Genomic DNA, 12127 nt, shown 5'->3' on the forward strand with positions numbered 1-12127 from the left:
CGATCTCTGTAGTGAGGGATATTGTAGGTATTATAGGTACTATACCTTCTATGGAAGTTTAGATTTTGGCTATGTGGTGAGTAGTCACAAGGGGGTAAGTGTCTCCAATCTATTGACATTAGTGGAGGTGGCGAATCATAGTGTCTAATAGGAGGGTGAGGCGCATATGGATTTGGGAAGTTAAATCTGTTTTCCCAAGTGGTACCTTGATGGTATTGGTACCTCTTGGGATAAAGGTTTTGTTTATGGTGAAAATAGGGTTTAGGTAATCTATACTTGTTCCTCCTATAAGGGGGTGGTGGGCGATGTTTATTGCCCTCTTTATGATTAGTTGATAGATGTTGGTCAATAGTAGGGTTTTTTTGAATATTATTGTCCACAATAATTTCTTTCTTATTCCCTTTATATTCCCACATAAAATATTTTTTTCTCATTTTTGTCTTTCAAATCTCTGTACAATTTCTTAATTTTACGGCCAGACAAAATTTTAAATGAGTGGTCAATAGATTCATCAACCCATTCTACAAGATCATTATTACCTTTAGATCCCAAATATAAAATATAAAACTTGATGACGCAGCGGACTCTCAATATTCAAAGGAGTGGTCATGTGATAAGATGACAACTCACAAAAAAACATATAGCATATCGTATAACTGCACAGCTAGTCCGCAGCAAGATATTAAAGGCAGTCAATAATGGAGCACAACGTGCTCCACGCCCCAAATCGACGTCACTATACCATGTGACTGATTCTGGGCACCCTTTGCGTGCCCGAGGCGTTATTTCGCGGCGTGCTCATAGACATGACGTCATCACGTCCTTACGTGATAGCGTCATTACGCTTTTACGTGACCACGTCATCACGTTCTCACATGACTGAACGGCCTATACGTCCCTATGTGATTACCTTTCTAACACATCCAGAGCCTGCCGCGTCATCACATGGCGCGATATGACGCGATATGACGTCATCACATGGCGCGATTATTTTCACCATAAACAAAACCTTTATCCCAAGAGGTACCAATACCATCAAGGTACCACTTGGGAAAACAGATTTAACTTCCCAAATCCATATGCGCCTCACCCTCCTATTAGACACTATGATTCGCCACCTCCACTAATGTCAATAGATTGGAGACACTTACCCCCTTGTGACTACTCACCACATAGCCAAAATCTAAACTTCCATAGAAGGTATAGTACCTATAATACCTACAATATCCCTCACTACAGAGATCGACCGAACAATCGACACCTGTATAAAATAAGTCATCGAAAACAGATGACAGGTAGAGAAAATAAGATCAACTCTAAACAACTTCAGAACAAGATAAACAACAAAGCTCTTCCACAAACAATTCCAACTGTGGATAAGATTGATAATGCACAAAGAGGAGATAGTGCATCTATAGATATAGTTGATAAAATACAGAGTGAGGTTTCTTCACCTTTAGATACTCAATCCAACCCAATTAATATCAGTCTAGATGTTTTGGCAGTTTCTCAAACACAAAATACCCCTAATGGTACATCTTTCAACATTCCCCCTGTCTTAGCCAACATTTCAGGGAGCCCTACAGATTTGATCAGATGTTTAAAAATCCAAGAAACTGATATAATAGAAAATTCAAAAAAATTAACTGAAGGGAGTATTCCAATATCTAATACTACATCTAAGTCTTTTTTAGAGGAGAAGACCTCCCGGTCCCCCTTAGCCGAGAGACTCACCTTAAACATAAGGGTCACTCGAAGCTCTGTTGTAACCAACACCAAAGGGAGAACACTACCATCCAAAACACCCATGATAAATGGGTTAAACACTCAAAAAATCACCAAGTATTATCAATCTCCAAGCAGACAACTCCCCCCAAACCCCATAGAGTCAGAAGAAGAGGTAAACGGGGTGGCCGTAAAAATAGGAAAATTCTCCAAACAAACAACAACAAAAATGATGCACAAATTACAGTCTCCAACGACCAAGCATTGAAAATGGGTGTCTTTAATTTGTCTAAACATACACTTACACATGGTGAACTAGATGTTCTCTCCAAAGGTCTGTCATATAGTCCATCTAATCGTCCTGTTCTATTTGAACTCTTTCTAGACTTGAATTCGTTTGTACGAAAACTCACGTTAAAAAGACATTTCTCCTTAAATAAAGATAATTATAGTCATCAGATCACCAATTTGGATAATTTGATAGAGATTCAACCTTTATATACTGATTTAAAACCACCCAGTAAATGTTATCCTATTGAATCAAAAGGACCTAACATCACAATGTTCTACAATGAGGTACTAACAGGGTTCAAGCAATTGATTGACAGCTCGGGTATCAGCCCTGTCAAGAAAAAGAGTAATTTGACAACCATTCAACTTAAACTGATTAAGAAATTGGCAAACGAAAAAGAGATAGTTATAAGGCAAGCCGACAAGGGGGGGGGGGGGTCCTCATGGATAAATCCTACTACCTTGAAGAGGCCACCCGGATTCTCAATAACAACGAGAATTATAAACCTCTACAGAGTGACCCCTCTGTCGATCTACAAAATAAATTGTCTACACTAATTAATAAAGCTTATGAGGATAAATGTATTTCTAAAAACGAAAAAGTATATTTACTCCCCAAATATCCAGAAACAGCTTACTTCTATTTTTTGCCAAAAATACATAAATCTATAACTCAACCACCAGGCAGACCAATTATAGCTGGGATCAATTCTCTCACAAGCAATTTGTCACACTACATAGATTACAATTACAAAGGCTGGTAACACAATTGCCAGCCTATCTTAAAGATACAGCACATATCTTACAACTCTTAGAGAATATAACATGGAAAAATTCATACATTTGGGTTACTTTAGATGTTAGCGCCTGATATTCCAACATACCTCACTCTCAAGGCCTTCAGGCGGTTAAATATTTTTTGGACAAAGATAATCTAATCCCCACGCGACAAAAAAAATTTATCCTAGACAGTATCCATTTTATCCTGTATAATAATTACTTTAAGTTCAATAGTCAGTTCTATATACAAACAAAAGGAACCGCTATGGGGACAAAATGCGCCCCATGTTACGCAAATTTGTACATGGGGGCCTTTGAAGAACATCTGTTGGATCCCCACATCCAATTCTATAAAAGATATATCAATGATGTCATCCTTATATGGGATGCGACCATTGAAGAAGTTATCAATTTTATCTGTCAACTTAATCGCAATTCATGGAATCTTGAATTTACAGGCTCTTATAGCCAAACACAAATTTATTTTTTGGATCTCGATATATATATTGAGAAAGATACCATCCAAACAAAAACTCACTTCAAAACAGTCGACGCTAATTCTTTTTTTCGATTTCCACAGCAACCACGCAAAACAGTGGAAACTTAACGTTCCGTTTGGTCAATTTAAACGGATCAGACGGAACTGTTCCTCCCTTGATGAATACAATAAACAGTCGGATATTTTATCACAACGATTCAGGGATAAACACTATCCAGAGACATTGATCTCAAATTCTAGACATAAGGCCCAACAAGGAGATAGAGGCATCAATCCATCTAATACTAAGAGATATAACCCTAAAGATATCATTTCCCCACATAAATACGACTGTAACTTTATAACTCGTTATAACTCGCTCCATAAAGAATTAAAGGATATCATTAAACAACATTGGCATATTCTAAAATGAGATCCCCTATTGTCATCAGAGCTATCCCTTCAACCTCAAATATTATTTAGTAAGAGCCGCACTTTAGGCAACATTTTAGCCCCCTCTCGTCTGAAACAATTTAATCCAACTAGAACAATTAAACAAACTTGTTCCTTACTACCTTTGGGCACTTATAAATGCGGTAAACAAAACTGCAAATGCTGCCCTATAATCTGCCACAAAAGAAAAGAGGCTGAATCCATCAATGGCGGTCCCCCCTTTCCAATGAAACAACATCTGGATTGTGGATCAGAACATATCATCTACCGCATTGAATGTCCCTGTTCATTGAGGTACATAGGTCGTACAATTAATTCTTTACGGAGTCGAGCAAATCAGCACAGGTTTAACATCACGAACAACTACCTGAAACATAGTGTATCAAAACATGTTTCTATTTTTCATAATTCGAATCCATCTTTATTAAAAATTACGCCAATAGAACAAATTCCCGCCGGCAATTTTTCAATATTAAAAGCAAAAGAAATGTTCCACATATTCCATTTCAATCCTCTAACCCCGTAATGGGTTAAATGAGACATTAGAAAAAATTTAAATTTTATACATATTTTATTTTATATACTTTTATAATGTTTTTTATATTATACTTCATTGCACACATTCATATGTTTTTATTATATATCTTGCAGTCACACATTAGTGTATAGACATGTGACTGCCGTACTATAACAAAATGGCCCCCTGTCAAATCCATTTAAGGATAGCCTACAGTCTGATTTTATAATGCCCCCCTTTAGGATGTGCTCCATTATTGACTGCCTATAATATCTTGCCGCGGACTAGCTGCGCAGTTATACGATATGTTATATGTTTTCTTGTGAGTTGTCATCTTATCACATGACCACTCCTTTGAATATTGAGAGTCCGCCGCGTCATCACGCAACGTGCTCCACGCCCCAAATCGACGTCACTATACCATGTGACTGATTCTGGGCACCCTTTGCGTGCCCGAGGCGTTATTTCGCGGCGTGCTCATAGACATAACGTCATCACGTCCTTACGTGACCACGTCATCACGTTCTCACGTGACTGAACGGCCTATACGTCCCTATGTGATTACCTTCCTAACACATCCAGAGCCTGCCGCGTCATCACATGGCGCGATATGACGCACATACCTGCTACCGGGAAGTTACTTCTCACACATCATATGGGGAGGTAACTACTTATTTTATTGTTATAAATACTGTCTGTTTTTTATCATATATTGTACTTGATGAATGCCAAATTATATGGCCGAAACGCGTCTATTAATAAATCGTGGAACCTTTCACCATTGCCGACGGTAATTTGATATACTAACTGGGATTTGGGGGCGTCTGGGCACGGACGCCTCCGTGAAGTATGTCATCTGCTATATTACTCATTACATCCCTTATCAGTCTGTACCCTCATCTTTGAGCGCTGAGAATTTCTTCTATATATATTTACTCCACCATCTATATGTTTGGAGCTCTCTCAAGCCGCTCTGCAGTACTTCCATTGCCTGCATGAATTTGGGTACACTTCTCTACTACATCAGGACAAGCATCTCTCTCTACCACTGTACCTCTTCCTGCCACAGAGATACCTATGGACGTCTGATCAGTGAGCGCCACCTATTTAATAACAATACATTACATGGAATATTAAATAGCGCTATTAAAAAATGTAAAAAAACAAGCCCTCATCTGGCTCTTAAATGGTTCTACTGCCAGAAAGATTAAAAGTGATAGCTCTTGAAAAGCAGAGATGAAAAAACAAAAATGAAAATGTGAAAAATTGCTTATTAAACGGTTAATTAAAAAGGTTCCATCTTTTGAGCATTCAGTTCAACAATGGGAAATGAGTTTCACGGCTGACTGCTCGGGTCTGCTGACCTCATGGGTTAATAAGATTGAAAGTAGAATAAAGCAGGAACCTGCCGGATCTCAGGGGGAAATCTAATCCACTTGTCTTCTTCCAGGAGCGGACGGAGGGTGTTTGCCGGAATGGGATGGATTGGTTTGTTGGCCAAGAGGAGTACCTGGGAAGGTCCTGGCTGTCAGCTGCCCTCCGTATGTCTACGACTTTAATCACAGAGGTATTAATCCTGTAAGGCACCGCCGTTACCACTGGGGCCGCTGACGTGTGTCTGCGCTAATTGCTCTGTCACTGCTTTTCCTTCTGTTTAATGCATCATTTCGGGCCCCAACCATCCCGGTTTAGTAAGCTGCTATCAGCTGTGGAACTTGGTTTAAGAAATACATCTTGCACAAACACTCTTTGATCAAAACCAAGTTCACTTGATCTGTGAAAAAAGTTGAGCCTAGAAGAAATGTATCACCCGCGATTAATGATGACCCAGCATGTGATGTCACTATTTGATTGTAAGTGGTGAGGACCACCCACTTGACACATTCCAAGCACCAGAGCCAGTAGGGTGGATTGGTTTTGGAAACACATAACACAAGAGTGAGAGATGGCAGCAGCGACTGGTCACTTCAAGATCGCTCTCGCTTATTTATGTGCATTCGGTGGACTCGACAACCAGTAAGCATGCATTGGGGGAGGAGGGAATTTCAAACACCCCCTTCCCCCACCAAAGAACCTCACTAGTTGACAAATGATGTTTCAGCCGGTGTAAAAGCTTCCAACAATTCATTCAGTCATGGTAGAATTTAACATCAAGTGATCAACTATCGCTCTGCATACACTTCATACACTTTAGTGAGATATCCCTTGTAATGGCAGACTCCGAGAGGTGGAGATCTACTTTGGTAACTTGGGAGGGTGTTAACCCTTTCCAATCCAATTATTTTTTCTCATCTATTCTCCCCAGCTCCAAATAAATTGGAGCTGGTGAGAATGGATGAGAAAAAATACATTTCCCTGCACCCTCCTGAACTGACAGAGTTCAGGAGGGTGTAGGTGCTCACTGCACCGTGGGGGGGCCTGCTTACCTGTCCGGCGTCTTCCGCATTCTCCCTTCTGCCTCCCTGCTCGGCGATCATGTGACCGCTGGGGTTAGGTGGCACCCAGCGGTCGCATGATCGCCGAGTCGGGAGACAGAAGGGAGAATGCGGAAGACGCCGGACAGGTAAGCAGGCCCCCCCACGGTGCAGGCTCCCGGCTCGGCGTTCATGTGACTGTTGGGGGTCAGCTGACACCGGCGGTCACATGATTGCAGGCCGGAATCTCTGTGCATTACATTGCGCTAATTGAGTGCTATGTAATGTGTAAAGGAGAAGGCAGAAAGGGTTAAAAACCCTTGCTGCCTTTTCCTCGGGGTCCTCGATGAGGACCAGTGCAGGAGTATATCTGCACCCGATGTGTCTGACGATTGGGTGCAGATGCACTCCTGTACTGCAGTGTCGGACCTGTCCCGACATCGGAGCTGTGGAGGGAAATGATGATGTCGGGGCAGGCCCAACATTGGATTGGAAAGGGTTAAGAACTACTTGGTGTTCCGTTATGACAAACCCTTTGTATTATACATATATACGTGTGGTGGCCATTTTCCTGTCTGAGAGGTCAGCGATCCTGTGGCAAGCACACCCCAACTTGCCACAATATATATAAAACGACCCGCTACTGACACCAACCAGTATTGTTTGCCATATACACCCTGTAATCCGAGACTACACAAATTATATTTCAAATACTCCGAAACAAAGTGAGGAACCAATTCCTGTACCTTATTTTAGTGTAAGTATACTTATATACTTATACTTAAATATACAACTGACATCTGACACCCCCCAGCAACAGTCGCAATCAGAGAGCACTCTGATCATAGCTGTTAACTCTTTATCAGCCTCTGACAGAGACATTTAAATGAACTAAGCGGAACTTAGATGTCCTGAGTGGCCCCACTGCGATAAGATCATGGGGGTGCTATCTGGGTGTCATGGCAGCCTGCTGACTTCTGAAAGACCCCAGGATTGCCATGATCATTTGCATATAAAGAAGTGCCTGTGGCATGTCTTTAATAGGCAGCCTGTTATAATACAGTAAAATGCGATATATAAGCGACCAAACAATTACAGGTTCAAATCCCCTTTGGGGACTGACAAAAACAGTAAAATGAAGATTTTTAACCCCTTAACGACTGCCCCATCGGGAAACTACGTCCTCAGCAAGTGGGCTTTAATCCTAGAGGACGTAGTTTTATGCATCCTCTTAGGATTAATGCCCACTTGCCTGAGGACGTGACAGCTCCATGCTGTCGGTGCCCGCAGGTAGCCGACAGCATGGAGCTGTCATCCCAGGATGCGGGCAGTCACCCCCGGCATTGCGATCGGCGCTATCCAATGGATAGCGCCGATCGCAAAAAAGTAAATAAAACATCGGATCCATCAGGGCAGCTGAAAATACTCACCCGGCTTGTCCGCGGTGTCCCCCGAAGAACGGGTCCTCCCCGACCTGCCGCCGGCCTTCTGCACATGCGCGTTAGATGATGACATCAGGCGCATTCGCAGAAGCCCGGGAGCCCTGGCAAATTTGAAATCTCCTGGCTCCCGGCTCCTGAAGGTAGCCGGGAACCAGGAGGTGTTACCGGGGACCGCAGTGAGCGGTCCCCGGGCACTCGATCGCCGCTATCTATTGGATAGCGGCGATCGCGAAAAAGTAAAAAAAAGTTTTTAAAAAAGTCAGAAAATACTCACCTAAGTCGTCCCCGATGTCCCGGGACTCGAAGTCCCCGTCTGCGCATGCGCGCACGATGATTGACATCGGGCGCGTGCACAGAGGTGCTCGAGCCCCGGGAAATTTAAAATCCCTCTGCTCCTGGCTGCCATGTGTAGCCAGGAGCAGAGAGATTATACCGGGGACATGATCACTGTTATCCAATGGATAGCAGTGATCATGTAAAGTAGAAAAAAGTGTAAAAAGTGAAAAAAAAAGTGTAAAAAGTAAAAACAAAAAAGTGTAAAAGTAAAAAAAAAAGTTTAAAGAAAGTTTAAAAAGCTTGCGTTTCATCTTCCCCCACGGATCATATCCATGAGGGAGGATGAAATGACGTACCTAAGGCCCGCGGATTTATCCGCGGACCTTACCCCAGCTTCTGCGCAAAAATGGCAGGCGCATGTGCAAAAGCTGTAGATTGCCAGGATAATTTAAAATCTCCCTGCTCCTGGCTACAAAACTTAGCCGAGAGCCTGGAGATTTTACGGGGGGCCGTGGTGAGTGGTTCCTGGCCACGTGTTCGCCGTTATCCAATGGATAATGGCGATCACGTAAAAGTTAAAAAAAAGGTGAAGGTTCATCTCCCCTCACCGATGCGAATGGTGAGAGGAGATGAAACTTTTTACCGAGGCCTCCGTATTTGCACCCCGACGCAATCCTCCTCCGTGAACTTTCCCGGATTCTGCACCTGCGATTGCCGGCAAAACACCGGACACATGCGCAGGAGGCGGGGAGCCCAGGAAATTTAAAATCTCCTTACTCCCAGCGACCAACGGTCGCCGAGAGCCTGGAGCAGTGACGGTGGCCTCGTTGAGCGGTCCCCGGTCACGTGATAAAAAGGTAGCGTTCTACCTTTGGCCGGCCTCACATGACCGGATAGGAATTACGGATTCCGCATGCGTCTGATCCGCGGTAATACGCAGATCAATCGCATTGGATTACACAATTCCGCTCACATTAGCGGGTTGGAATTGCGTAATCCACTCGCAGAAAAGAGAACGCAGCAGGTTCTATTTTACCACGGATATCCGCAACATAGAACCTATTGTGCTCCGTGGTCGCGGATATACCCGCTGCCCATACGCTACTACATTGTATACGGGCTGCGGGTACCCGCGTCATCGCTAAGCGACGGTGCAGGAAATATAAACAAAAAAAGGTGTACTGCGCATGACCGCCTGTGTGAGTAGGCAGTTATGCGCAGTACATTACGTGGCCGTACGCAGGGTCACAGCCGGGCTCACAGATGGGATCCACTGCGGGCCTCCGCAAGCGGATTCCACCTATGGCTGCGTGAGCCCGGCGTTATTCAGACCGCTACCTGTAATCCGTAATTTACAAGAAGCCCGGGGAACGTTCACCTTCCTGCAGTTCCAGGAGCAGCTTGTTGAGCACCTTCTGTGTGAGACCGCCGCACATCATCAAGCTTACGGAGACTCACGGAACGCCACTTTTTACACCCCATACCCGCTACTGAGGTCACAAAATACCCCCAAAAAGCATGAGAGGAGGGGGGGATACACGGTTTTATTGTCCCATGTGCCCATCCCAACCAGCCTCCGTGATTACCCCTGTCTTCGGAAATACCACACAGTTCACATTATTACTTTTATCTAAGATTTGGGGAACGCCGAAAAGGGCGCAGGGGGGGGGGGGGGGATATTTTTAGGGAGTCAATTTTTATTAATCATTAGTTTTTTTTATTCAGGTACAAAGCAATATTGTATAAACATTTACTGAATAGTATACAAAATCCGGAGAATAAGAGGCAGGTTGATAGTTATGGTCTGCAGAGTAACACAATCTCCTTTTTTTAGAAATTTCCAATTTCTTAATGATACAAATACAAACAGTAAAGTGATGTCAATCAGTCAATCTTGTTATATTCTCTTTTTTGGAGGTAGCGACACAATGTGTTTTTGCCATCACCAAATTAATGATTTCTAACAGGGAAACGGTAAATAAAGAAAGAAAGACAGAAAAGAAACTAGGCATCATTAGATATTTGTATGTGTCAACGTTATAACGGTTCCCTCCACATGCTCCACATCTCTTCGTGCTTAGCCAGCGCATTTTCTCTGAATGCCAACCATCTTTCGAACACTTTTTGCTCCGCCATCCGATTTTTAAATTCGCTAAAGTGAGGGGGGGTCAGGACCTCTCTAGTGCTGCGCAATGAGGGTTTTGGCAGTCACTAGGGCATGACCAACCAAGTATCTAGCCGGGGGGGGGGGGGGGGGGGATGGCCTCCAGGCCCACAAGCAGTAGAATGTGTTTTGTTGCCCTTGGTACCCGGATTTGTAGAATTCTGTCCAAAAGATTTAATATATCTTGCCAGTAGTTAAACAGCTTAGGGCACAAGTAAAAGACATGGGAAAGAGTACCATTACGGCCACATCCCCTCCAGCACAAACCGTCGCCGCTCCGGAGTCTGTTGCGCAGCAATGCAGGAGAGTAGTACCATCTCATGTTGATCTTTACTTGGACTTCTAAAATTCCCAGCCCCTTGGTTGCCTTTGCAGCCAGTCTAAAGGCACTGTACCAGGTTTCTAGTGGGATGACTGTCTCTAGTTCTCCCTCCCAATTTAACATATGGGCTCTTTTAATGAGGTTGTCATTGCCTGCAAGTGTGTCGTAGAAATTTCTAGTTTCGGATTTTATCAAAGTAGGAGATGAAGTGAGTCTGTTTGTAATGTCCAGTGGTAACTTTATTGTATGTAGTTTGGAGTTAGTTAGGAAGTGTTTGATTCTGGAGTACTTAAACAGGTCCTGTCTCTGTAGTCCGTATAGGGAGCTCAAGTCGTCAAAGGTTTTTATGGAATCTCCTGATGTCAAGTCCGACACCGTCCGCACTCCCCTCCCCACCCAGTCTCTTAAGTCTAAGTTTGGAATAAATAAGCTCAGAGTTTCGAGAGAGATGTTAGGGGAGACTAAGGTGCTGTATCGAGCCACTTTTTTTGTTAGGTCTCTCCAGACCCTTAATGAAGCCAACGTGGTGGGAGGTAGGGGTTTTGTAACTATGTTTATGCTTGTTTTTGCGTCTGAGGGGTTTGACATAGCTTCTAAGGAAGCTGCAAGTAATAATGAACCACCTAAGGTAAGTTTAGCGAAACCCCTCTCTATCCCTGCCCAGCCTAGTTTATCTTCCCGAGGGATCAGATACCTAGTTTGATTTAAGAGAGAGGCTTTATGATAGTTCTCTATGTTGGGGATATCCGCTCCCCCTTTAGAGCGCCGCATAGCCAAAATGGACAGTGCTAGGCGCGGTTTCTTAGCGCCCCAGACAAAGCTCGATAATTGCCTCTGGAGTTTGGCTAGTGTGGGTCTTGACACATCGATCGGTAGGGCTCTAAAAACATATAGGATCTTAGGTAGGAGTTTCATCTTGTACGTCATGATTCTGCCGTACCATGTGAGATTAATTCCGGCCGTTTGTGTTAGGGGTTAACTGGATTCCCAGGTAAGGCAGATCTCTTTCTCTCCATACGTATGGGAACTCTTTTTTAATTGCTTCTTTTAGATCTTTTGAAACATTGATTCCCAAGATCAATGATTTGTTCGTGTTCAGTTTATATTGTGAGACTCTGCTAAAGGACTGCAGAATTTGCTGAGCGGCCCTTAAAGAGTTTAAAGGGTGGGTCAAGGTGAGGATAACATCATCTGCAAAAAGGCCGATCTTATGTTGACGGCGGTTCAAGGGAACACCTTTTATCTCAGGTGACGCCCTGATAGCC

At 43.4% G+C, this 12127-nt stretch overlaps 1 protein-coding gene across 1 annotated transcript in view; it reads left to right on the forward strand.

The window, feature by feature from the left end:
- The window catches only part of PTH2R (parathyroid hormone 2 receptor), a 314768-nt gene that overhangs the window by 65192 nt on the left and 237449 nt on the right, over positions 1-12127 (forward strand). Inside the window, exon 3 of the mRNA XM_066577651.1 lies at positions 5695-5811. Within this exon, the coding sequence (XP_066433748.1) occupies positions 5695-5811 (117 nt within the window). The remainder of the gene's footprint in view (positions 1-5694; positions 5812-12127) is intronic.

Source organism: Eleutherodactylus coqui, chromosome 8, assembly GCF_035609145.1.
Source record: "Eleutherodactylus coqui strain aEleCoq1 chromosome 8, aEleCoq1.hap1, whole genome shotgun sequence".
NCBI classification, from domain to species: Eukaryota; Metazoa; Chordata; class Amphibia; order Anura; family Eleutherodactylidae; genus Eleutherodactylus; species Eleutherodactylus coqui.